Genomic DNA, 24,371 nt, shown 5'->3' with positions numbered 1-24,371 from the left:
TCCTCAACCTCTGTAGCCTCTTCCTGAGTTGGTAACTGTTTTGGCTTATCATCTTTGGTAGAAATGGGTACACTTCCAAGCCTAGACGAAAAGCCATAAGGAAGTGGAGGGGCCTCCGGTGACAATCACATTGTCTGGTAGTTGGCACGTTGAGAATACAGTGTTCATCTGAATTCTGTTAACTGACAAAATACCTGAAGCGATCAGTTTAAAAGGAGGCAAGTTTTATTTCAGCTCACACTTTCAGAAGTTTCAGTCCCTGGCGATTTGGCTCTGTTACTGTAGGCCTATGAAGAGGCAGACCATCATGGCCAGGAAACATGGCAGAAGTATCCAGTTTACTAGGAAGCAGAGAAAGACAGGAAGGACCATGTTCCCAGTATCTCTTCAAAGGCATTCCTTAATGACCTTGTTTCTTGCTAGTGGGCCCCACCTCCCAAAGCATTCACCAGTTCTCAAAAGCAGTGCAAACTGCCTTCAAGAGGAACATTACAGATCCAAACTAAAGCAATGTCTAAGAATCAGACCAGATTCTGCCCCATTAAGGCATGTCTGCAACCAGATAAAAATATTAGCTTTGCATCCTATCAAACACAAACCCTTTGATGGAGCAGTATTCAAGTAGTTGGCCAAAGGAATTGACTTAAAAAACATGAATGACACATTAATTTTAACCACCTCTTTGGGCTCACACAAAAAAAGAAATCAAGACTTTATGAATATCAGTTTTAGAATTCTTTGTAAGCTTAGCTTTGTAATCAATTCTGGGGAAAAATATTTTGGGAAAGTTCCAGGAATCACATGACTTTACTGTTGTAGATAAAGGCATTGACACCATTAACCTCAGTGTTATTCATAGTATAAAATCCTCAACTACAGCTCAGAAATACTATAAATTATGGGGTTTGAGCTCTCATGAAAACTAGCAAATGTCAAGCAGCAGTACTGACAAGCAGCTAGCGCTTTCCAGCATGCATGACTTAATGAATTCCCACAGATGTGGAGACTCTAATGGTAGAAAATGCAAATTCTCAGTAACTGCAAACATCCCCTTCTTGGGACAATACCCTTGATGATTAGTGGCTCAGCCATGAGCCTCTACACTGTATGTGCTGCTGCTGACTGCAAATGTACAAGGGCGTTTTGCTCAGCACAGCTGCCTGTGTTGAGTATACTAGGACACTTGATGAGCTTGGGAAAAACAGGAGCTCTTCAGGAAACAAACAAACAACATGTAAAACAAACAAATACCCACCAAGACTGGGTGTTTACGGGTGGTGGTAGTAGCACATGCCTTTAATCCCAGAGGCAGAGGCAGGTGGATCTCCATAAATTCAAGGCCAGCCTGGTCTACAGAGCAAATTCCATGACAGCCTGGGCTACACAGAGAAATTCAGCTCAAAAACCAACCTAACAAACATACAACAAAAAAGAACTCATGACTGGGAACTTACAAAAACCAACAACAGCAACAACAATAACAAAAAAAACCTTTATATTTTCTAAGCATTATTTATTGACTACCACAATTTTTTAACATAATATTGTCTTCATTTATTATTTCAAGAACTAAGCACCTCATTTGGATGTTCCCTAGCATAAAAACCCATGTCTCCCACCTATGATAACTTGGGAGCGCTACATGAATTTTCTTCTATGATACATTCAACAAATATCTTTATGCAACTGTTAAGGACAAGGAGCTAGGGACCAACACATCAGGCTGTGATCCTAACCTTCAAGAACAAAATCTAACAACAGAAGTAAGACCATTCCAGTCAGCTCTAATGCAAAGCAGAGTCTGAGTCAAGAAATGATGATGATGAAGACAATGCAGGAATAAGTGAAGCATTGTATATCTCAAGAGCTCAGGATCTTGTGGCCTCATATGGCCTTTCTGCTCATTCTAGTGGCATCACACACTGTATGAGGACTCTGTTGGCATCCACAGAAGCAGTAGAGCCTGCTCTGAAGGAAGACAAGGAAGACTGTTTCTCCACAGTGCACACAGGCAAAATCCTGGTCAAGAGGCTGCCATGAAAACAATCTAATGTGTTGCAGTGTGATCAATGAGCAACCAATACTTTTCACCATGCATAATCGTTGGAATTGTTGTCGTTAATAGAGACTCTGTTAGTAAAAAGTTCAAATTCTCAGTAACTGCAAACATCTCAATAACTGCAAACATTGCCCCAGGGCAATACTCTTGTTGACTGGTGACTCAGCCATGAGCCTTGCTATATGTACATCATGTACTGTTGGTGACTCAGGCAGAAGTTCTCTGCTGTGCCCTCCTTCATGGAGAGCCTCAGCTCCCCTGGGAGTAGTAATACCCACTTCAGGGATGTCACCATCAATGTTATGTGTGAGCCAGAGGGACAGATTTCTGAACATGCCTAGTAGTATCACACTTCTTGGCTGTTGTTGGTGAAAGGCAAAGAGAGAGAAATAACTGAATTATTGGAATTATTACTTTGAAGCATGAGACCCAAACCCTGAAGCTTCCTCATTGCTATAACAATGTTAGCTTGCTCTCTACTCTCACTAAAGTAACCTTGCCTTCCCAGAGCTCACACTCATAAAATAGAGCTGAACTGAATCTTGAAGATCATCATTTTACACAGGAGGAAACAAAGAAAACTATTTGCCACAAGCTGTGCAGCTAGTCTGCTGGTGCAGCTGAGGTAGAATCAACTGTCTTTGTCTTCAGTCTTGTTTTCTCTTTTCTGGACCGCTGTGATCCCATGCATCAGGGCGCTCTCCCACACTGTCCTCTGTGATCTGAGCCAGCCCATTTCATCAAAAGTGATGCACTGGTACTGAGTGACGCACAGCCAAGATGAGTTTGCTAAAAGAAAGAAAAGTCTGTCTTTGATGAGTAGCTTTGTTTAAATCCTGCCTTAGAAAAAGTGAGAGAGAGAGAGAGAGAGAGAGAGAGAGAGAGAGAGAAAGAGAGAGAGAGAAGAGAATGAGTTAAATAGAAATACAAAGTAACACAACAGGGAATCAACAACTTATGAACCACAATTTATAATATAAATGGTATAAATAATACATCATATTTAATATCATGATTTGATTATTCATATTTGAACTTGTCTATGAATACTTTCTCTCTACATAGTTCATGCTTACCTTATGGCTGTATTAGATTATAAACACTTCACATCAGGAACCGTAATTTATGTGTCTTTGTAGCTTCTTCCAAACTCTCCAAACATTTTGTAAAATGCATTATACAAAGAAGGGACTTAGAATAATCATACTAGTGGTTGTATCATCCAGTGAACAGTCAGGATCTGTTCAGTTAGGTATGTGTGAACTTGTTCATTCTCACAAGAAAACTATAGTATGAGTTCATTGAACTAGTAGAGCAAGAAACTTGATTATAGAGCTATGAAATGATAGACCAGATTTCAGATTGAAACACGTAAGAGTACTAACCCAGCAAGCAACAACTGTGTACCTGTTATTTTTCAAGCATCACCACAAATGATCGATCCAAGGCTCATCATATAAACAAGAGACAGCTATAATTATAGGGCTAGTGATGCAGAAGGCTGAGGCCTGGAGAGCATGGAAAAAAGACCTCTTACCTTTATCAGGGACCAGGAAAGGAGACTAGGGGAAGCACAGGAGAGGAATCTAGAATTCAGTCCAAAAGCACAAGACTTCTTTAAAAGTAGACTTTGGGTCAGATGGCTCATTAGGTAAAGGCACTTGCCTCCAAGCCTGCCAAACCTGAGTTCAACCCCTGGGACCCCCATAATGGAAGGTGGGAACCAATTCTCACAAGTTGTCCTCTGACTACAACACAACACATGGGGTATGTGGTACACACATACCCCACCACACATACACACATGTTCACGCAAAATAAATAAATACAAATTTTATAATTTTAAGTAGATACTGGGGAAGAATGATATCTAGAATTTTTTGTATCCTCAAAAAAATCTAGCAAATTTCTGTGCAGGTAGTTATTTCTCAGGAAAGTTTCATTCTTGCTCTTAATATTCAAATTTAAGAAAGTCCTGGTTATCTACCTTCAAATAATGTGTTACTGCATTAATAATTGAGATATCAAAACAAAATACCATAAATTAAATAACTTAGACTACAAAATTTCATTATCTTATAGTTCTGGAGGCTTTGGGTCCAAGATCAAAGCTTCAACATGGTCACCTCCTAGTAAGGGCTTTCTTTGTGCTGTGTAGGTGGCTTCCTCATGTGGTAGGGAGTTGAGAAGCAAGCTGCCTGATTCCTTTTCTTATGAGGACCCCATCCTTATGACCTTATTTAGAGTGAACTATCTCCACAAGGCCTTATCCCCAAGTACCCACACACTGATGCTTATCGCCTTAACCAGATTGAGAGAGCACAATCTAGTCTCCAGCAAGTAAGAGCCATCTGAGTCCTCATTTTTCAGCCTTCTTATACTACTCCAAGATCTGAGCACCTAATTGATATAATTGACCTTCACAAAGGGACTAGACAAACAATCAACCAAGGTTCCATTCTGGGGAGATGCATGTCCTCCCCACCCTTATCCCTTGGCAGTTAGCAGTTCAACCTCTGAGCTGTGACTCCTCATAGCAACCAATGTGAGCAGCTCAATAACTACTTGATGAGCTCTCCTGGTAGGATACCACTGTAATTCAGAAGAGAATTCTGCCTGAAAGAAGAGCCTACTAGATTATTTATTATAAATTAATAACAAATGATTATGAAGAGGAAGTATATATTGACAGGGCACTCAGTCTTGTTTTGTTTTGTTTTTAACTATGGAGATATTCTGGTATATCCTTGAAGAATGGATTGGGAGAGAATGAAAAGGGTAGAGAAAATACTACAGTCCTTTTCCTTGGGGTCCAAAAAAATAATAGAATTATTGGAGCATCTGAATCTATCACATTTGGCTAGCCTATGAATATATAGCTTCCAAGTCACCCAGTTGTAACCCTATACATAACTGGCCTTTTTATCATGGATCTGTCTACTTATACAAAAGTATCTAGCATATAAAAGCAAGTTGGTCCTGTGGGTGGCAAAATGCATGCTAGCAGATTAAGCAAAATAGATAAGTTAAATTTAGAATTTATGTATAACTGTGCCTTGGTTATGAGAACCTGATTATAAGGTAAAAAGGAGACCATGGCACCCAAAGCTTCTCCTCTGATTTCCTCAAGCACCCAGAGGCTTGTGTGCACCCAAGCATACACTTATCTCTCTCTCTCTCTCTCTCTCTCTCTCTCTCTCTCTCTCTCTCTCTCTCTCTCTCTCTCTCTCTCTCTCACACACACACACACACACACACACACACACACACACACACACACATATGCAGAAGCTGGCTAGCTTTGCTCCACATGCAGAACTTCTCTTCTTCTCTTCCTGGGCAACTCAACTAGGCTATCTTCCTCAGACTCCTAGCACTTAGGTGTGGTCAGGTACAAACTTTCAGTGAATGAACTACAAGAGCCAAGATTTAAAATGAGTAAGAAGAAAGATATTTTCATTGTTTGTGTCATATGTATTTTGGAATTTATTTGTTATAAGCAGCCTTTATTATTTGCACAAACACACAGCTATAATTTAATTATGTTTTTAAAAGGAGTAAGTTGTGCAATGATTTTTAAAATATAGATAATTTTTAAGATATTGGATCTTCTATTTCACAGATAACTCATTAAATAATCATCCTGGAAGCTTAATCATAAAAATATTACAGAATTTCAAGATAATTGTCAAGAAATTGTATGATCCAACATCTTTATATTACAAGAAACAAATTCCTCAGGATTAAATGATTTAAAGTATTAAATTATTCAGCTTAGTGATATAGATATGATGTGTTTGGAATAATATATCAGAAGTGGAAAGAAGAGATTTGGGGAATGGCTCCATGTAAAAGCACTTGCTGGAGAAGCAAGGGCACCTGAATTTGCTCCTCAGCACTCATGTAAAGCAAAATGAAGTATTGTTTTAGCTGCATTAAATACTTTAAATCACAGCATCCACATGATGGTCAGACTGATTAAGCCAATGTCCTTATGGTTGGTAGAAGCATTTTGGGAAGCAACTTGGCAATGTGTCTTAAAGACATAAACATGATTTAACATAATGTTTCTGCTTTTGGAAACTCACTGTTGGCAACTAATCTAAGAAACCAAAGTGAACACACAGATGGGCTGTTCCTTACAACATTGCTGAATAAAATAAAATAGAAAATGCAGAGTCAGAGAAAAGTATGTCATAGATGATGGTTAAGAAATTATGAAATATCAATGGAAAGGTATTCAACTATGAAAAAACAATGGTATTCCATCAATTCTTGCAACATGGACATCATGCTGATGATATAAGGCACACACAGAAAGACAAATACTACATGTTCTCTTTCTAGGTGATCTTAAATCAGTCTTAAAGAAGAAAGTAGTATAGCAGTTACCAGAGCCCTGGCAGTGGGTAGGGGAGGAAGGGATGCGAAGAGATGATGGATGGTTAGAGGCATACAGTTGGGAAGGATGAATTCCTTCCAACATTCTGCAGTTTAACGGGATAACTGTGGTTGAAGCAATCAATTGACTAATTCACCATACCTAGTAGACAGGACTTAAAAATGTTCCCATCACTGAGAAACACATTTCTAGGATAGAAGGTATTATCCTGATCTAACTATTATATATTGTATAAAAGTGTTGAAACTGTTACAACACCACTACAAATACATGCAGTTACAATGTAAGTCAATGCTCTCCAGGCTCAGTGAGAGACCCTGTCTCAAAAAAACAAAATGGAGCATACTTGTGGAAGATACTTGAACTTGACCTCTGACATTCATTCATTCATTCTCTCTCTCTCTCTCTCTCTCACACACAATAAATAAATAAATAAATAAATAAATAAGTAAATAAATAAACAAACAAACAAACTGCAAAAAATGTTAACAGTGATTTCCTGTAGGGAATGGAACTAGAAATTGGAGCATAAGGGGGGCAGGCTGGGAGAAAGCTTTCTTTCTTTCTTTCTTTCTTTCTTTCTTTCTTTCTTTCTTTCTTTCTTTCTTTCTTTTACAAAAATGTCACCCTTCTATACTGTTTCATTGTTTTACTATGTACCCAGATTATTTTAGCAATTGAAAGACAAAATCTATGCTATGATAGTAATTACATATAAATGTCTTATGCTTGTGGTTCTGCTGCAAGAAAAAGGAAAATGGAAAAATAAAAGGCGGATTATTTGTTCATGCTGGATATTATGAGCAGTTTGTCTCTTCCCTTGATTTCGTTTATTATTACAATGTTTGCATAATTTAAGGCTGTAAAAACAAAAGGCCAGCTGCCTGAAATATGTTTTGGAAGTAAATAAAGTATAAATAATGTATTAATGCATGACAGAGTAGGGAAGTATTGAATCAAGAAAAGTACTCATGAAATATTTATGGAAATTCACATTTGTATGTGAAGATACGTTGATCACAGACAGATCCAAAACAAGGCTTATGCCTTACAAGTCAGTCACAGACGAAATGCCTCTAGGGAGCTGTGGGCTGTGGTCTGCTAGAAAAAAGACAAGGATCTCACTGAATGAGAGATGTTTTCTGTGATGGTGAATTTTAATCATCCAGTTGCCACAGCCTAGAATGAGAAGATCTCAGTGAGGGGCTACCTAGTTCCCATTGGCCTGTGGGCATGCCTATGATGATTGTCTTGGTTGCATGAATTGATGTGGGAAAATCCAGTCTGAAAGTGAGTCACGTCATTCCCCTACCATGAAGAGTAGAGACTGCTGGATGAGCAATAATCATGCATTCATTTCTCTCTGCTCTTGATGGTGGGTGTGTTGTGACTGCTTGTTTTAAATTCCTGCTGCCTTTACACTCCTGCTCTGATGGACTGTAACCTGAAATCATGAGTTGAAATGAACCCTTTCTCTCCTAAGTTACTTTTGGCCAAGGTGTACAGCAACAGCAATAAAAATGGGGAGATTTTTTAACTTTTGAGCACTTGAGAATGCAAGGCCTCTGTCACTGTCATTCTTTCTAGGAGATGATAAAGTCCTCCGACTGTGGCACCCCAACATCAGCACTAAGCCAGTTGGGAAGCTGGTGGGACACATGTTCAGCATCACAGAGATTGTAAGCAATGAGAAAGAGCAACACGTGATCAGCCTTTCCTCCGCAAAGGTAACAAGAAGAAAACAGTAGAATCAAAATGAAACTGCTTGTAGAGTTAACCAGAGGGAGGCCTAGCACATGTCTGCATACACACATGCACACATGTAGATATGCACGTATACACACTTGCACGCATACACACATGAATGATTTTTCTCTGGAGTAACTGATGGCTGCTGAGAAAAATGACGTCAGCAAAGAGAAGAACAGCCATTGCATTGTTCCTTTTGACCGCAGCATGAGACAGGACATGTTGAAAGACGGGTGTAAAACTTCACATTAGGAAGAAAGATGGTATTTTTTTTCTGTAGTAAAACACCAGAGACTCCCAGTCTAGATAAGATCATCATCACTAAGGAAAGAAAAATAAAACAAGGACTTCTGTGTTTTTCTTTGTTATGAAACTGATTTTAAATATTCTGGCTAAAGTAATACAGAAAGAAAAAATAAGTTATAAATGTCAAAAATGAGAATCTTGAATATTTGCAATATATTTGAAAAACATATTTGTTTGATTGAATAAAATGTATTTAAAATTTTAGGAAGAATAGTTCAATAAGGGTGGTTAGTTATGATAACAATTTCTTCTTTCACCTCTGAGATTCACTGCTATCTCCTCCTTCCCAACTTACTTCTTTCTTTCCTTCTCTTTCTTTCTTTCTCCGTTCCTTCCTTCCCTTTTCTTTCTTCCTTTCTCTTTCTTCTTTTCTTTTTTCTTTCTTTCTTTCCTTCTTGTTTTTCTTTCTTAATAATCTACTGAGTTCAGCCCGTGCTGACCATATACTCCTAGGTATAGAACCAACCACTGGAGCCTGGTTGACCTAACAGGGTTACACCCTTAAAACAAAACAAAACAAAACAAAAAAAACTCCCTCTCCTAAAAGCCACCAACTGTTAGATTCTCTGCTAGGAATGGGGATTTATGAGTCCCTCCCCCAAATATTTGATGTTTAAATGATGTGTGTGCTGATGTCTTCACCTCATGTTTTTACTTGCCAATTATCACACAGAGGGGAAATGTGAGAACAAGACAACAAAATTAGCAAGTCTTGTTCCACATTGCTAACTTTTTTATATATATCAACTTACTGGTAACAGCTAAATAAGCACACTTTGCATTGAATTCCCTATAAGGACAATGTCAATGTCAAATACTCACCATCCATTTGTAGTACAGCTGTACATAATTCATTTGTACTTCAGTTACACACACCCCAGTTCTCAAATGTACCATCTGTCTATGATGATGAGTCTCAAAGGGGTTTCATCACCTCACACGTATCCCAGCTCCTTGCAATGTAAAATCCTGTAATCCATCCAGTCAGCACCATTTGATTCAAAAATTAACTTCTTGTGGCCACCGGGTAAAGTTTAGAAGAGCAGGTCAAGTCCCATATTCCCTTAATATATGATAGACTAATCTGTTCCTAAATTGCTCACTCCATCTAAATGACACTGTTTCTAAAGATGGGCTCTAATGATGATGTTTTCACTATGTCTCGTTGTTCATGTTTCCATTTAAAGAGTACTTATGGTGCAACATAATGACCCATCTCCTCCCTATTATCCATCTGAGCTTGGCGGTAGTCAGCAGCAGAGATGTTGATAGCACTTTCATTGGTCATTACACTTGAGTGAAGTGCCTCTCCCAGTTCCCATCACTGTGTGTTCATGGATTATGAACATCTTGTTAGTGTTGCACCTTTTCAGACTAGGATGTTCTCTTGTCTATGAATATGACACCAACTCCTAAAACTCAGATATTCCACTCTACTCATTTTATGAAAAATACTCATCAAAGTGGGGAGAAAAAGAGGTATTAATGCCTTTGGCTAATAGCATCTGACATGAAGCTTGCCAGAAGAAAAGCCAGAAGCCATTGCTGAATCTGATGCATCCCTTGGCGAACAGAATGCTTAGATTATTAATTTCCTTTATCATTAGTTATTAGTTGTTCCTTACAGAGGGTTTTGGCCAAAGTCTTCTCTTGTCCTTTTCTATGATATTTTTTGGCTAGCGACTTTAGCTCCTCCCTGTACCTTAATCTCAAAGTTAATCAGCTTCATAATCCAGTGTTTTTCCCAATGCCAAAATGATCCCTTTGTTTAATTCTTACACTCCCAATTTGTTCGGGGGGAAAAAAAAATCAGCATTTTAACTCTTACTGCTACAAGACTGAATTTTTTTTGTAATTTATGTTCACTTGTGCATATGCAAGTTAATTTTAACGTGTAAATATTCCATTTTGTCACCCCAAGACTTGTTTAGCGAAAGTGGAAATCTGGTGTGCTTGTCCCTTATACCAACTCAGCCTCTTTCTGAAACGGTTTGTCCTTGTTTTCTTCCTAAGCCTCCCCGGGCTGACTGACTCTAGGCAGGCTCTCCCAAGCTTTGACACCAACACCTTTGCTCAAACACTGCCAGCTTGTGCTTGGAGCTGTTGACAGAGAACAGCAAGCTATAGATGTGAGGTAGATATGAATCTACTCTGAGAAAAAAGATAAAGAATAATAGGATAAGTGGGTAGATCACTGTATCTACTGTAAAAAGAAAAAGAGGAAGATACAAAAATGACAAAAGGTAGACTACTGAATCTATTATGAAAAAAATAAGATAGGACAGGTAATGAAAAATTTTTGTCTGAGTTTATCAAATGTTACTGGACTGGACATTGTTATATATTAATGGAGTTTTTCACCTGAATCTGTCAAATGTTAATGGACTAGACATTGTTAATGTAATCTTGACTATGTATATTGTATACACTTATTGGATATAATTTTTCTTGTATTAGTTAGTTATACGCTTTTTTAATTTTAGACAAAAACAGGGGAGATGTGGTGGTATTGTGTTCCCCGAAATATTGTGCATGCTAATAAACTTATCTGGGGTCAGAGACAGAACAGCCACAATATTAAACATAGAGGTTAGACAGTGGTAGTACACGCCTTTAATCCCAGCACACAGGAGGCAAAGCTAGGCAGATCTCTGAGCTCAAGGCCACATTAGAAACAGCCAGGCATGGTGACACATGCCTTTAATCCCAGGGAGTGATAGCAGAAAGCAGAAAGGTATATAAGGCATGAGGACCAGGAACTAAGTTAGTTAAGCATTTTGGCTGGTTAAGCATTCAGGCTTTCAAGCAACAGTTCAGCTGAGATTCATTCTGGATGAGGACACAGAGGCTTCCAGTCTGAGGAAACAAGACCAGCTGAGGAACTGGCGAGGTGAGGAAGCTGTGGCTTGTTATGCTTCTCTGATCTTCCAGCATTCACCCCAATAACTGGCCTCAGGTTTGTTTCTATTAATAAGAAGACTCTTTAAGATTCCTGCTACAGCAAGTTCCCATAAAACCTCCTCAGTATCACTGTTCTTTTCTCTCAAAGGCACTAGCATATTACAAACACCTAAGAATGGCATCTTTATGCACCTGTGTCATTATATTTTCTTCTCATTTATTTCTACCTTTCTGTCCCCACAGCTGGTTCCTCATCTTCAGACTGCCTTCCCTTCTGTTACTTCCTCTAATTCCAACTTCCCTTAACATTTCTTCCTCCTCCCTCATGATCTCCTTTCTCGTTTTATGACTTGCACACACACATATAAATATGCATTCTCAATTTAAAGTCTAGTTTCCATATAATAGGAGATATGAAGTACTTTTTCTTTCTGATTCTGGCTTATTTCACTTAACATGATTTCCAGTTGCGTCTATTTTCTTGTAATTGTCTTAACTTCATTTTTCTTGATGGTGGTACAAAATTCTATTGTGTGTATATAGCACATTTTCTTTGTCCATTCATCTCTTAATAGACACATTCATTAGTTCTGTTTCCTGGGCATCTTGAATAATGGAGGAAAATCCAATGACTAAAGATAAACCCTTAAGCAACACTGTGCAGCCAGTTACTCATGTTGATAAACAACATTGGAACTAAGAGCCAAGTTGAAACAGAGCCCCTGTGTGCTCACAATGTAAATCACATTTCACTGCAAGTTTATAAGATGATAATTCACTTGAAGACTTAACTGTCCCAAGTAAGAACAATGGTGTGTAAACTGGTGAATTCTGCTTATTTCCCAGGTCTTCCGGGTGTGGGATATACAGACTCTATCAGTACTGCAAGTCTTCCATGATAGCCAAGGAGGGCCAGGAGACATGCAGATTTACTCTATGGTATACGATGCCAACCATGGCATGCTCATTACAGGTATGTAAACCTAAAGCATGAAGAATTAATTTCATGTCTTTTACATTTTAATAAAAGATAGCTCTTGAGCATTTACTATGACAACACACACAAAGAAAAGAAAATGACTACCCATGGTTTGTAACAATACAAATATTTATTTCAATTTCTTATTGTATGTGAGTTGGTGAAATATGCAACCTCTTTTTTATGAAGATACCAGGTCAGTTCTATAAGATGATGAGCCCAGGAGAGGCAAAAAGGGGTGAGAAAGCTGCCACAATGTCTAGGGCTCTGGTTTGCTTCTCAGATACAATAAATTGGTACTTCCATAGGGTGGCCCTAGCATGTACCAGCATGAAATTGTTTTCTGAGGCAAGACAGTTCTGGTAAGAAGTTGGTCACTCTGTAAGATGGATACAGGCCTTCTCAACTGCCTTTGCTTCCAGATAAAGAGCAGTAGAGAGAGGCCAGAACCCAGGAAGATAGGTCTTAAATACAATGCTTTGGTTGCCAAATTGTTTTTGTTTCTCTCTCTATTTTTTTTTTTTTTTTGACAGATACACTAAAAAGACAAAGAGCCTTGTTAGGCATGTAGGTTGGCTACTGTTCACATATACAGTCCTCAGCTTTTAGGAGATAAATGGTTATATTAATAACAACTCTGCCCTCTGGAACACTAAGCCAGAATTGCCTTTCCTAAGCATATTACCACTGACCACCTGCTCTGAGTTCCTGGGGGATTAATTAAGGCAGGGAAGTGATTGGTGCTGTCTCTGTTAGGGAACATAATTATTTTTAATTTTGTGTTGTTTATTTTTCCTGGATTAGAAGAGAACCATCACTTCATGCTCAATAAATAATTTTCCACCCTATAAAATAGAACTTAGTTTCAGTTGTGAATGCCTGTCCTCTATCTAACCTCCTCTGAAGTGGACATATTAATGACTATACACAAGTGTCACCTCTTAATACCCAAACTTTCCTGCTTGGTTATTGGGTTCAGTTTCCATCCCAATTATCACCAGAGTAAGGAAGGGTTAAAATACCCAGACGAAGAAGAAGAAGGAGAACAGAAAAGCCAAGAATTCTGTCCACTTTTATATACTTTTGGTGTGCTCCTATTTGCAAAAGTACTGAGCTCTGTATATTGCCTAATCATTAAAAGTACAGCCCTCACATCCTCACACAGAAATACATGTAGGCAATACACATAAAATAAATTATTTTGGAAAGCACAGTCTTCAGCTTGACATCAGGATTTCATCAAGTGCATTAATTTGTGCTTAGATTCAAGTGACATCAGGTGGAGTAGTTTTATGAGCCATATGGGCAGCAACACTGCACTCCATGCTTTGTGGAACACATTGTTCCTGCCAGTGCCATCAATGTGCTGGTGGTGATGACAACACATACCTGCTGCCCTTTTCACTTTTTATTTCATCTGCATAGTTACCCTTGGAGGCAGGAATTGTTCACTGAAGTTTTATAAATGGCCAAGCTAAACCTCAGACAGTTGAACTGACTAGTAAGATGTTGAAACAGACTCCTAAATCCTCATTTGTTCTTTTCCCTACATTATTTCCATTATTATAATATAACCAGCCAAAAGGGTAGAAAAATGCCAGTTCTTCACCTGAAAATCCAGCTATGTTAACAATTAGTATCATGTTTAAGGACTTATGGAGAAGCTCCCTGTATGCCTTTGAGAGCTGGATGCCCATCCATCACATTTCCCAGCAGTGGTGTTTGAATTGAGTAGCATTAGCTGATGAGCCATCTCAGTCCTTTGCACGTGAACAGGCTGTATCACAGAATCAAAGCACCTTAGTAAGGGCTCCTATGACTTTGAGAGCTACTGTGGAATGATTTGACAAAGTCACTGCAGTGTCCACAGTGGCAAATGGATGTCCATATCAGTGAAGCCAGAAAAAGTCTCCTATTCTTACAACTTTGGTTTTTGTTTCAACTACAGAATGTGCTGAGCTGTGGTAGAACAGGCCTTTAATCCCAGCACTCAGGGAAGCAGAAGCAGGCAGATCTCTGAGTTCTAGGACAATCTGGCCTGCAGAATAAGTTCTAGGACAGCCAGGGCTACACATAGAAACCTGTCTTGGAGAAAAAAAAAAACAAATAAACAAATAAATAAGTAAAAATAACTACAGAAGGCTTTGATATGATTACCAGTGTTTCTAGACTTTACACTAAATGAAAGCACACGAGATTCTCATTTTGTGATTTAAGCCCTACTCATAAAAAAATGTCCTGGCCATGCTAACTACATCTTTTATTATGGTGATTTGGAAATTACTTTTACTACTGATGTTGCAATCACTGACCTGCAATCATTCTCATTCATTATATTTAATCAGACCATGTTCACAGCATGTGTTATCATTTGTTGGCCTGAAGAACTCTCTGACTCAATTTCAATCACCAGTGCAAGCAGAAGGCTGGTGAACAGCATCACCAATGTGCACACATTGGAGAGGCACACAGTAGGGAACAGACTATAAAAACAGAGGTCAAAATGACCTGTGTTGGAAAGATAATAAAGTCTCTGATGAATGCTTCCCCCTGGCTAAATCACATTTGCAGTGTTTTTCAGAGATGTTCTAGAGTAGTCAACAGTATTCTCACCTTATTAAATGCTGAGGCACAGACCTTTTATACTCTAATCTCACTGGCCAGCTGGCTCCAAACCTAGCTGGTTGGGTCAAATCCTCTATGAAATTCCAGACTTCTGGTAATGACAATTTAGGGGTGATGTTACTATGTAGCCGAGTTGGCCTGGGGCCCATGATCTTCCCTTTTCAGTCTCTGAAGTGTGGGATTACAAGGGTGTACCATCAACCACACTCAGCTTTGTGATGTCCTTCCTACTTTGCTTCCTTTCCAGGATCGAGTGTTATAGACATGTATCCTTTGACCAGGATGATACAGGACACAAAGCAGGTTCCTCACACTCACGAACGAGAAATCAATGTCATGCTTTACAACAAATACTTCCACCAAGTGCTCACTATCTGCTCAGAGTCTATAATCAAGGTGAGCATGTAAGGACTCCGTAGTCAGGAAAAGCCAGAATAGGTGAAATACTATCTTCTTATAGATGAAATGTAGAATTTTATATGTAGTGATACATAGACTGAGACAATATATTGAAACTCTTAAGCTTTCATGAATACATGATAAAGAAGTGTTTTAAGTCAGCTCAAGCCACATGTTTGATTAAATAATGTCAAATAAAAACATAGAAAATTTAACAATATTACATTTATATATTTATTTTGTGTGGAAAGGACTGTATGTCTTTGGAGACCAGAGGACAACTTGTGGGTGTTGATTCTCTCCTTCTACAATGTGGGCTTCATGGATAAAACTCAGGTCATCAGGTTCAGTTGCAAGCATCTTTACCCCCTGAGCCAAATAGACATTTTAAGGGAAATATATTAAGGAGAAAGAACTAGCCTGTATTTAAATTTCACTAGAGGTTGTATGCTAAGAAGGAACAGAAAGACATTTAGTAGGCATGCACTGTAACTCTTACAGGTGCAGGTTATATACTAAGACCACAAAGTCTATGATCTCCATTAAATCTCATGCAAGATCTTTGCAGATAGACAAAGGCTTCTGTTCTAGAGATGGGGAAGACAGGGCTCAGAGATAAGTGACCTGCCTCAGATCCTCTGTTCTCAGAAAGGTGGAATATGAGCCTGGGTCTAACTGTGAGCAGCCATGGCCTTGGGCTCTGTACCTCTAGTCATGCCCACTGCTGTGTTGAGTGGCATAGAACTTAGCCACGTTAACTATGTTTGTCGTTACAACCACTGAAACCCATCTACCAGTGATACCTGGGGGCGTTTCCATCCTGTTAGTTCATGAAAGCACCAAGCAAAGGCCTATGGGCCTGTAGACAGCATCCCTCTGGGAACCCAGCAAATTCCTTATATTTTAACCTCCTGTGCTTGGTTGCTGGATATTTTCTGAAGTTTGAATCCCCTGAACTCGGTTAATTCTCAGAGGACTTTTTATGTCCTGCTGCTGCAGATAAAATAGACGAAAATAAACCCTGCCCTGCATTCATATAATAGCATGCTCTTCAGCATAGTCTGTCTTACCTTTGCAATTAGAAGATAGAGAGAAGTGACTAAGGGCATTTTTCTATGCTGTTAGATGGAAAGGGATTGTAGTTCAGACTCGGGCAACTTCAAGACCCACTTATGCAGGGACCCACATTCCTCTCTCTCCTCTAAGGACATTGTCTACACACAACACTCAGAGACTGAGAATGTGGCCTCTGGGGCCAGACTTACTCCGTGGGAATCATGCCTCTACTCCTCCCCGGACAGCGCCCATCATGCAGCCATGAGCCATTTCATCAGCTTCCACCCCCTCTCACCTGGCTGTCACAACTTTCCTTCTGTTCCCTGGGAGAAAAGCACACCTCTCTACCTCGAGTCCACAGGATGTACTGCCCCACCCCCACCAGCTCCAGTGCTCATAGCTTCTTCACTGCCCAGAACATTTACATCTGAACTTGGTGCAGCCCCGATGTAGAAGAAATGCAGATCATAGCTTTATGGGTCTGTCCTCTGCGTGTTTCCAATGAGAGGGATTGATGAGCCATGGTGTTTCTGGACTGTTCCCAGTACTGCCAGCCTGTTTCACAGATGGTCTCTCTCACTCTTACTGCAACCCTGTTTCTCTGTCACTGTGTCTCCGTATATCTCTCATCAAGAGAACTATCTAAAATGACCAGGGAGCTCTTTCTTTACAATTTGCCCACGTAGGATGCTGTTCACCACACTTTTGTCCCATGACCCTTGGTGTCACTGAGGACTTACCTGAGCACTGTTAATTACTGTAATTCTATCCTGCTGCCACATTCAGTTCACTCTTATAGTAAGAAGGTAATTTTTCCATTACTGTGACAAGATACCCAAGGTAATCAATGTAGAAGGAGGAAGTATTTGCTTTGGTGCATGGCTTTGGAGGTTTCAGCTGCATTGTAGATTAGCCCAGCTACTTTTGGGCATTTGATGAGTCAATGCATTGTGGTAGGATGTAAGCTAGAACAAGATCCTCACCTTGTAGTAGTCAGGAAGTGAGAGAGAGAAAGGGAAGGGGCTGAGAGCTAGAATCCCTTCAAAAGCATGCCCTCAGTTGTCTCCATGGGACTACTCTCCAACAACCAGACACTGCCTCGGCCACCTGATGCTCAGCAGACACACTCAGGGATAGCACAGTCCAGAATAACAGGAGTCAACTTTCACAGCCTACCTTTGAACAAGCCAGCACTCAGGTCTGGGTTCTGGGGAAGGTGCTAGGTGTGTCAAGTACTAGTTTGAAAATGGTAAAAAGAACTTTGCTCAGAAATGCAGGGCAGATATATGGAATACCTGTTTTAATTTTTGCTCTTGTTTTATTCCTCTGTAGGTATGGGAACTTGAGACTGGCCTCCAAATATACCAGATTCTAGACCCTCATGGCTTCAATATTGAACTAACCTGTGCAGCTATTGATGAGAGTGGATTTCTTTTTGCCACAGGAGCATATAATGGTGAGACCAGTGTTCAGAATATGACATCTCCACCCCAGTGTCCTGAGAATTTGTTTAGGAATCCCTAAGTTTAGGGAGTTTAAGGGTAAATGTGAATCCGGCTGACATATAGACAGTCCAGAGAGATGGCTATGCCTGGGTAAATATCAAGAGTCTTATTTCATGGCCACTAATGTCTGGACATTGATGTGATAAACAAACCGGCAACTTACATTCTGTTTACATGGCTGCTGCAGCAGCTGTGTGCAAAAGCCTTCACATAATGATACATGTGTATAAAAATACCATAATGAAACCCACTACTTTGTATGCAAACTTTAAAAAAAAAAAAGTCATAAAAACACAAACCAAAGCCTCAAATCATTAAGCACTGGTACATTGGCACACAGAGTATCACCTACATTTTAATGTGTATAACTACTTACAATGAGCTAATACATTAGGGAAAGCCACTTTACACTGTTGTTAGAAATGAAAAGACTTTCACAGACACCACTACATTTCAGCTTTTGGTGGGAAATAGCTGTGTTGTGCTGACTTATTTCATCGGATGCCTTTTATGTGCTGCTGTTAGGTAAGAGGTAGTCATTAGACTTGGGATCTCTTGATGGTGGTGGTGGTGCTGCTGCTGTGTGTGTTGGGTGTGTGTGTGTGTGCTGAGAATTGAAACTGGATCTTTATACATGGTACCCATACACTCTGCCTCTGAGCTACATTCCCAACCCCTAAAGTATTTTTACTCATAGTATATTTGGGAACCACACAAAATATTCATCTCGCTTTGGTGCAGAATGCCTAGAGTTCTGTAGTGGATATACTTCGATCCTTAGGCTCTATGATGGTACATTAGACTTGGGGGACTTTGGGGCTTGAATGTGACTGTGTTTCATATTTCTTCCTCTTTGGAGTACTTGTGGGAACTAGAAAGCTGCACACTGCCTCACCTTTCCACCACAACTTGTTCTGAACACCTACAAAAGATCTGCTTACTCTAGACGGAGTGGCCAACTGTGTGCACTATGCAGAATCTATTCATTCTGGGGATATATTTGATAAATGAATGCTTCCTCACAAACCAGTTGATGGAATGAGCGGGCACCCAATGGATAACCAGCAGGAATGCAATCATGAGTGCAGGATTAAGGTGAGGGAATGCATTGACATACAATGCACAGGGACACAGTGTTTCTCCCTAAGGAGAGGTGCAGAGGAACATAGCCTCACCATGCCACAGGCACTCATCACAGCCATATAAAAGTTACTAGTACTTTTAGTCCATATATTGCTACTTACAAGTGTTCATTGCATTGAGTGGTTGTTCTGGTTTGAGGTCTCTGGTTTTTGCTACTTCATCAATACTAGGCCCTCACTGGGGCTCCTTTTGCACATCCTGTTGCTGTCCTGTGCCATGGAGATCCTGTAACTTTGGGTCTGCAGCATGAGCCCCTTCATGTGCTCCAGCAGATCATAGATGTGGTAGGTGATGGGATGAGCCAACTCAATTCAGATTCTGGGTCTGGGTGATTGCTGGGTTGGTCAACCTACCAGCTCTCCTTCATCCTCAGCACCAGAGTGAGTGCCCCAGTATTGCCCCAGCTAGTTCACCATACGTAGTAAAAGCAGCAAGGGGTGGGGCTGATTATTCTGGACTCACATAGTTCTTACTACTGTACAACATATACTGGGTAGTTCTTGCCACTGCAGGCAGGGTATCCAGAGGATAATTAATGTCTGGTGTTGGTAATGAGCAAATAAGTGATGATGGTAGCCTGGCAGAGGGGCATACAGTCAAATCATTTCATGTTTAGCAGTACTGATGTTGAGGACTGAGACATAGAGAGGGGATGTTGGGCTTATGGGAGAAGTGGGGATTTGAGTAGATAGCTACACACTACCCCACTTTTCCAACTCACCTTATTCTGAATGTTTACAAAATATCTGCTTGTTCTATGATAAACAGTATGACCAACTGCATTCATTACCCAGAATGTATTTATTCTGGGGTAGGTTTTTAAATAAATACTTCCTCACAAGCTAGTTGATGGAATGAGTAGATATGAGTTTTCAGACATAAAGATTAAGTGACTGCTAGGCCCTACCTCCTAGGGTTCCATAAATAGTGTCAAAATGGAAACCAAACCTTCAACACTCAGGCCTTGGGGGAACATTTATCCAAACCAAAGCATACATCCATCCTGTGCTGCTCACTTTTTTGATCAGCCTGTGGCAAATCAATCATGTAGGGTTACCGGAGGAAACTCAGCTGCCACTGTCCCCTGAGCTAAAAGGCAGGCTGTCTGCATGCCATCTTACCTACAAGGCCTTTTCTCCATGCCCTCAGGAACAGCTAAGATCTGGGACTTTGGCAGTGGGCAGGAGATGAAAATGCTGACTGAAGGGAAAGACTGGGTAGAGGATGAACATGGGCTGCTGCGCCTGTTTTTCCTCAAGGCCCAAGTGAAGCACCAGCATCTTGTCCTTGCCTTGGAGCGCAATGGGACTGTCAAGCTGATCCAGGTTTGAATCTCACTTCCACACTTGCTCTGCAGACAGTCTCAAGAAGGGAAATCCAGTGATCCTCATTTCTCTGCCTCTCTCTCTGTGTCCCGCTCTTTCCCTGTTTCCATCTCTGTCTCTATATCTCTCTGCCTCTCTGTGTTTCTGTCTACCCCCCACCTCTCTTTCATATTATGGTTTCTTGTAGCCCAGACTGACATTAAACTCTTGATTCTCCTGCCTCTACCTCCCTAGTGCATACACATCACCACACCCACTTGCTCAATTTATGTGATACTGGGAGTTGAGTGTAGGGCTTTAATCATATTAAGCAAGTAATCTACCAACTGAACTACATCTCCAACTCTGCTCAACTCCTTTTGGCAGTCAGTTGAGGATAGTGCTTAGCCACCAGCTTTCTTGTGATGCTCATAACCAACTTTGCTCAAGTCCAAGCAAATGGCAGAAAATTCAGCTGCCCAGGCCCAGCATCCCACCCATCACATTCTTGCTTTAGCATCATTCAGGATCCCTTAAAATGGGTGTCAGAAAGGTTGGACTGACACACATCTACCACTGCTAACATTGTCCACACCCTACCTCGGCAATAATTCTCTGCTCCTCCAGAAGGCTCCCCAGCAGCTTTTGTCCATTATGGCCTGTAAAGCATTCAAAGATGCTCCAATCACTTTTTCCATTCCTCACCAAAATGACTTGTTTATTTTAAGGTTAATGGTGCAATCTGCTCAGGGCTGTTTGCAGAGGTTGGAGATAGGCTAATTTATTTTCCCTGTGAAAATATCTATTACCACCTAGGAATACTAATGCCTTCTTCAAATTTAAAAAGAAACCAACACCATTTATCCTGCCTGTGTGGCCCTCTCCCAGGCAGCTAGACCTCAAGGACTAACATTGCCTTTGTTGTTCTCCTCTGGAAGCTGACTGGAAAATAAGTCTTGAACAGGATTTCAGTGATGAAGTACAAACACCGGCTGGGATGACTAATCTTTTTTAGCTGAGAGAAAGGAAGGAGCATCTTCCCCAGCCAGTAGATTCTTCCTTTGTCTGCATACTTCAAAATGTGGCTGTAGAGGAAAGCCTTGGCAGCCCACATAAAGCACAATGCCACTCACCTTCTGGAAGCTGCTGTAACCAATCATCGGAATGTCAGTAATCATAGATGCTCACTGTACTTGAAGGGCTGCAAAATGAACCATGATTCTGGGCTTGGGATGCAGCTAGGTTGGTAGAGGGCTTGCCTTAAGCATGTATGAAGCTCTAGGTTTGATCTCTAGCATCACATAAACTGGGTGTGGTGGCACACACATGTAATCCTTGCACTTGGGATGTAGAAGCAGAAGGTCAGAAGTTCAAGGTCTGACTGGGATACATGGGACCATCAGATGTCAAAAATGTCTTGAGTTCTGCCCTAGCCACTTCCACTTCAATTATTCTGGTCCCCTGTGCAGAACATTAGACTAAGCTTGGTAAGAACTGAACACCTCATTTTGTATCTGCATTCTTGCCCTGCCCATAGTAGATGTTCATTAAAGGTTGAAAGACTAAACTATTAAGAAAATTCTTGTAAGGCCAACAGTAGTAAATATATGAGGGATATTTGGAGACTTTTAAAACCTCCTATTTCACATTGAAGAATTGGCAACATACTACGTGAAGCAGATCAGAATTTCAGTGACAGGGGAGGACCACCAAGTCTGTTGCTTCCTTTACCCTCAGAATTTTCACAGCTAACTGGAATCTGATCTTGGAGACTTACATCATGAGAGGCCACAGTATCCAAGCCCAGGCCAAACAACAGTTTTGAATCCTTGCTTTGTTGGAACCCTAAATCTCACTGATTGGTCACCAAAGTTTTTCTTAACCCACCAACAAATGCTGACCAAAGAATTCCCATACACACACACACACACACACACACACACACACACACACACACGGAGAGAGAAATGAGAGAAAGAGAGAGAGAGAGAGAGAGAGAGAGAGAGAGAGAGAGAGAGAGAGAAGAGATAAAAATGGAAGCCTCACCGGGCATTGGTAGTATTCCCAGCACTCAGGAGGCAGAGGCAGGTGGATCTCTGTGAGTTCGAGGGCAGCCTGGTCTACAGAGCTAGTCCAGGACAGCCTCCAAAGCTACAGAGAAACCTTATCTCGAAAAACAAAAACAAACAAACAAACAAAGAGATACAAAAGGAAGCCTCAGAGCTGCACCTAGAATCTAGAATCCATTAAAAGATGGCAGAGCTTTTGTCTATCCACCAGCTGAAGAAAAAGGCCAAAGAAAATAGGAACCTCCCACCCACACCCAACTTAGATCACACTAGAACTAGGGATGCAGACACTGTCTTCACTCCCCCAGCAGTCGTCTCTGCTCCACCACTTTTCATTCTAGAAGGATCCCTAGTCTGTTAGCAAAAGGACCAGCCTTAAAATTCCAGGTGGTTATGCTCATACAGAAGTAGAAAATGAACAATATCACTAACAATAATGATTTAGAAAACAGAGCCATGTAGGATAAACGATCATAATACAAAAGAAAATAAAAATGTAAGGTGCACCCCTCCCATCTCACATTCGTGTGTGAATGTGATTGAGAGGTGCTGTCTCAGTAAACAAGGTGGGAGAGCAATCAAAGAAGATTCCTGCGGGGCGGTGCTGGCGCATGCCTGTAATCCCAGCACTCGGGAGGCAGCAGCAGGCGGATCTCTGTGAGTTTGAGGCCAGCCTGATCTACATTAGTGAGTTCCAGGAAAGGTGCAAAACTACACAGAGAAACCATGTAGATGATTCCTGACATTAACCTTGGGCTTCTACATGCTCATATGCACATGGCCCAAGCGTGCACACATACGAGCACAACATACACATGAAAATAGAAGAAATAAATGGACAAAAGGAGAAAGGTAACATCATACTGTCTTGGTAAGACTTTCTATTGCCTTGATAAAACACTTGGAAAAGAATCAACTCAAGGAAGAAAGGATTTACTCTGTTTTAACTGTCTGTAGTCCATCACTGAAGGAAGTCAGGACAGGAACTCCAAGCATGAACTGATGCCGTGGCCATAGGAAAGCGCTGCTGACTGGCTTGCTCCTCATGGCTTGCTCAGTCTGATTTCTTTTAGCACCCAGGACCACCAGCCCAGGGGTAGCACCACTCAGGGTGGGTTGGGTCTTCCCCACATCAATCTACAGTAAAGAAAATGCCCTGCAGGCATGCCCACAGGTCAATCTGGTAGGAGCATTTTCTCAACGAAGTTTCCTCTTCTTTTTTTTTTCCATTTTTCTTTATTAAGAAATTTTCTACTCACTCCACATGCTACCCAAAGACCCCCCTTCTCCCTCCTCCCACCCCCAGCCCTCCTTCCCAAGCCACCCTGCATCCCCACATCCCCAAATCGAGGTCTCCCATGGGGAGTCAGCAGAGCCCAGCATACTGAGCCTAGGCAGGTCCAAGACCCTTCCCACTGCACCAAGGCTGTGCAAGGTGTCACACCACAAGCACCAGATTCCAGAAGCCTGCCCATAGACCAGGGACAGATCCCGATCACCCTGCCTGGGTGCCCCCCAAACAGTTCAAGCCAAACAACCGTCTTCCGTATCCAGAGGGCCTAGTCCAGTCCCATGGGGGCTCCACAGCCACCAGTCCACAGTTCATAGGTTTCCAATAGTGTGGCCAGTCATCTCTGCACATCCTCCCTTCATGAACGTCTCTCGAATGCAATATCTCTTCTCTGTCTCATCAATTGGATTCCCGGAGCTCAGCCTGGTGCCTGGCCATGGATCTCTGCATCTGCCTCCATCTGTCACTGTACAAAGGCTCTGTGATGACAGCTAGGTTATTTGTTAGGCTGGGCACCAGAATAGACTGGTCCAGGCATCCTCTGGACCACTGGCAAGGAATGCTCAATCTTACCACAAGGACA

General features: G+C 41.0%; 1 protein-coding gene across 1 annotated transcript in view; it reads left to right on the top strand.

The window, feature by feature from the left end:
- Window positions 1–24,371, top strand: part of Wdr64 (WD repeat domain 64) — a 106,659-nt gene that overhangs the window by 39,862 nt on the left and 42,426 nt on the right. The window contains exons 10-14 of the mRNA XM_036202973.1: window positions 8,049–8,188; window positions 12,264–12,390; window positions 15,269–15,417; window positions 17,809–17,932; window positions 20,274–20,449. Coding sequence (XP_036058866.1) covers window positions 8,049–8,188; window positions 12,264–12,390; window positions 15,269–15,417; window positions 17,809–17,932; window positions 20,274–20,449 — 716 coding nt within the window. The remainder of the gene's footprint in view (window positions 1–8,048; window positions 8,189–12,263; window positions 12,391–15,268; window positions 15,418–17,808; window positions 17,933–20,273; window positions 20,450–24,371) is intronic.

Source organism: Onychomys torridus, chromosome 11, assembly GCF_903995425.1.
Source record: "Onychomys torridus chromosome 11, mOncTor1.1, whole genome shotgun sequence".
Lineage (NCBI taxonomy): Eukaryota > Metazoa > Chordata > Mammalia > Rodentia > Cricetidae > Onychomys > Onychomys torridus.
Note: the sequence above shows the minus strand (reverse complement) of the source record. Positions and strands in the feature narration are given on the sequence as shown.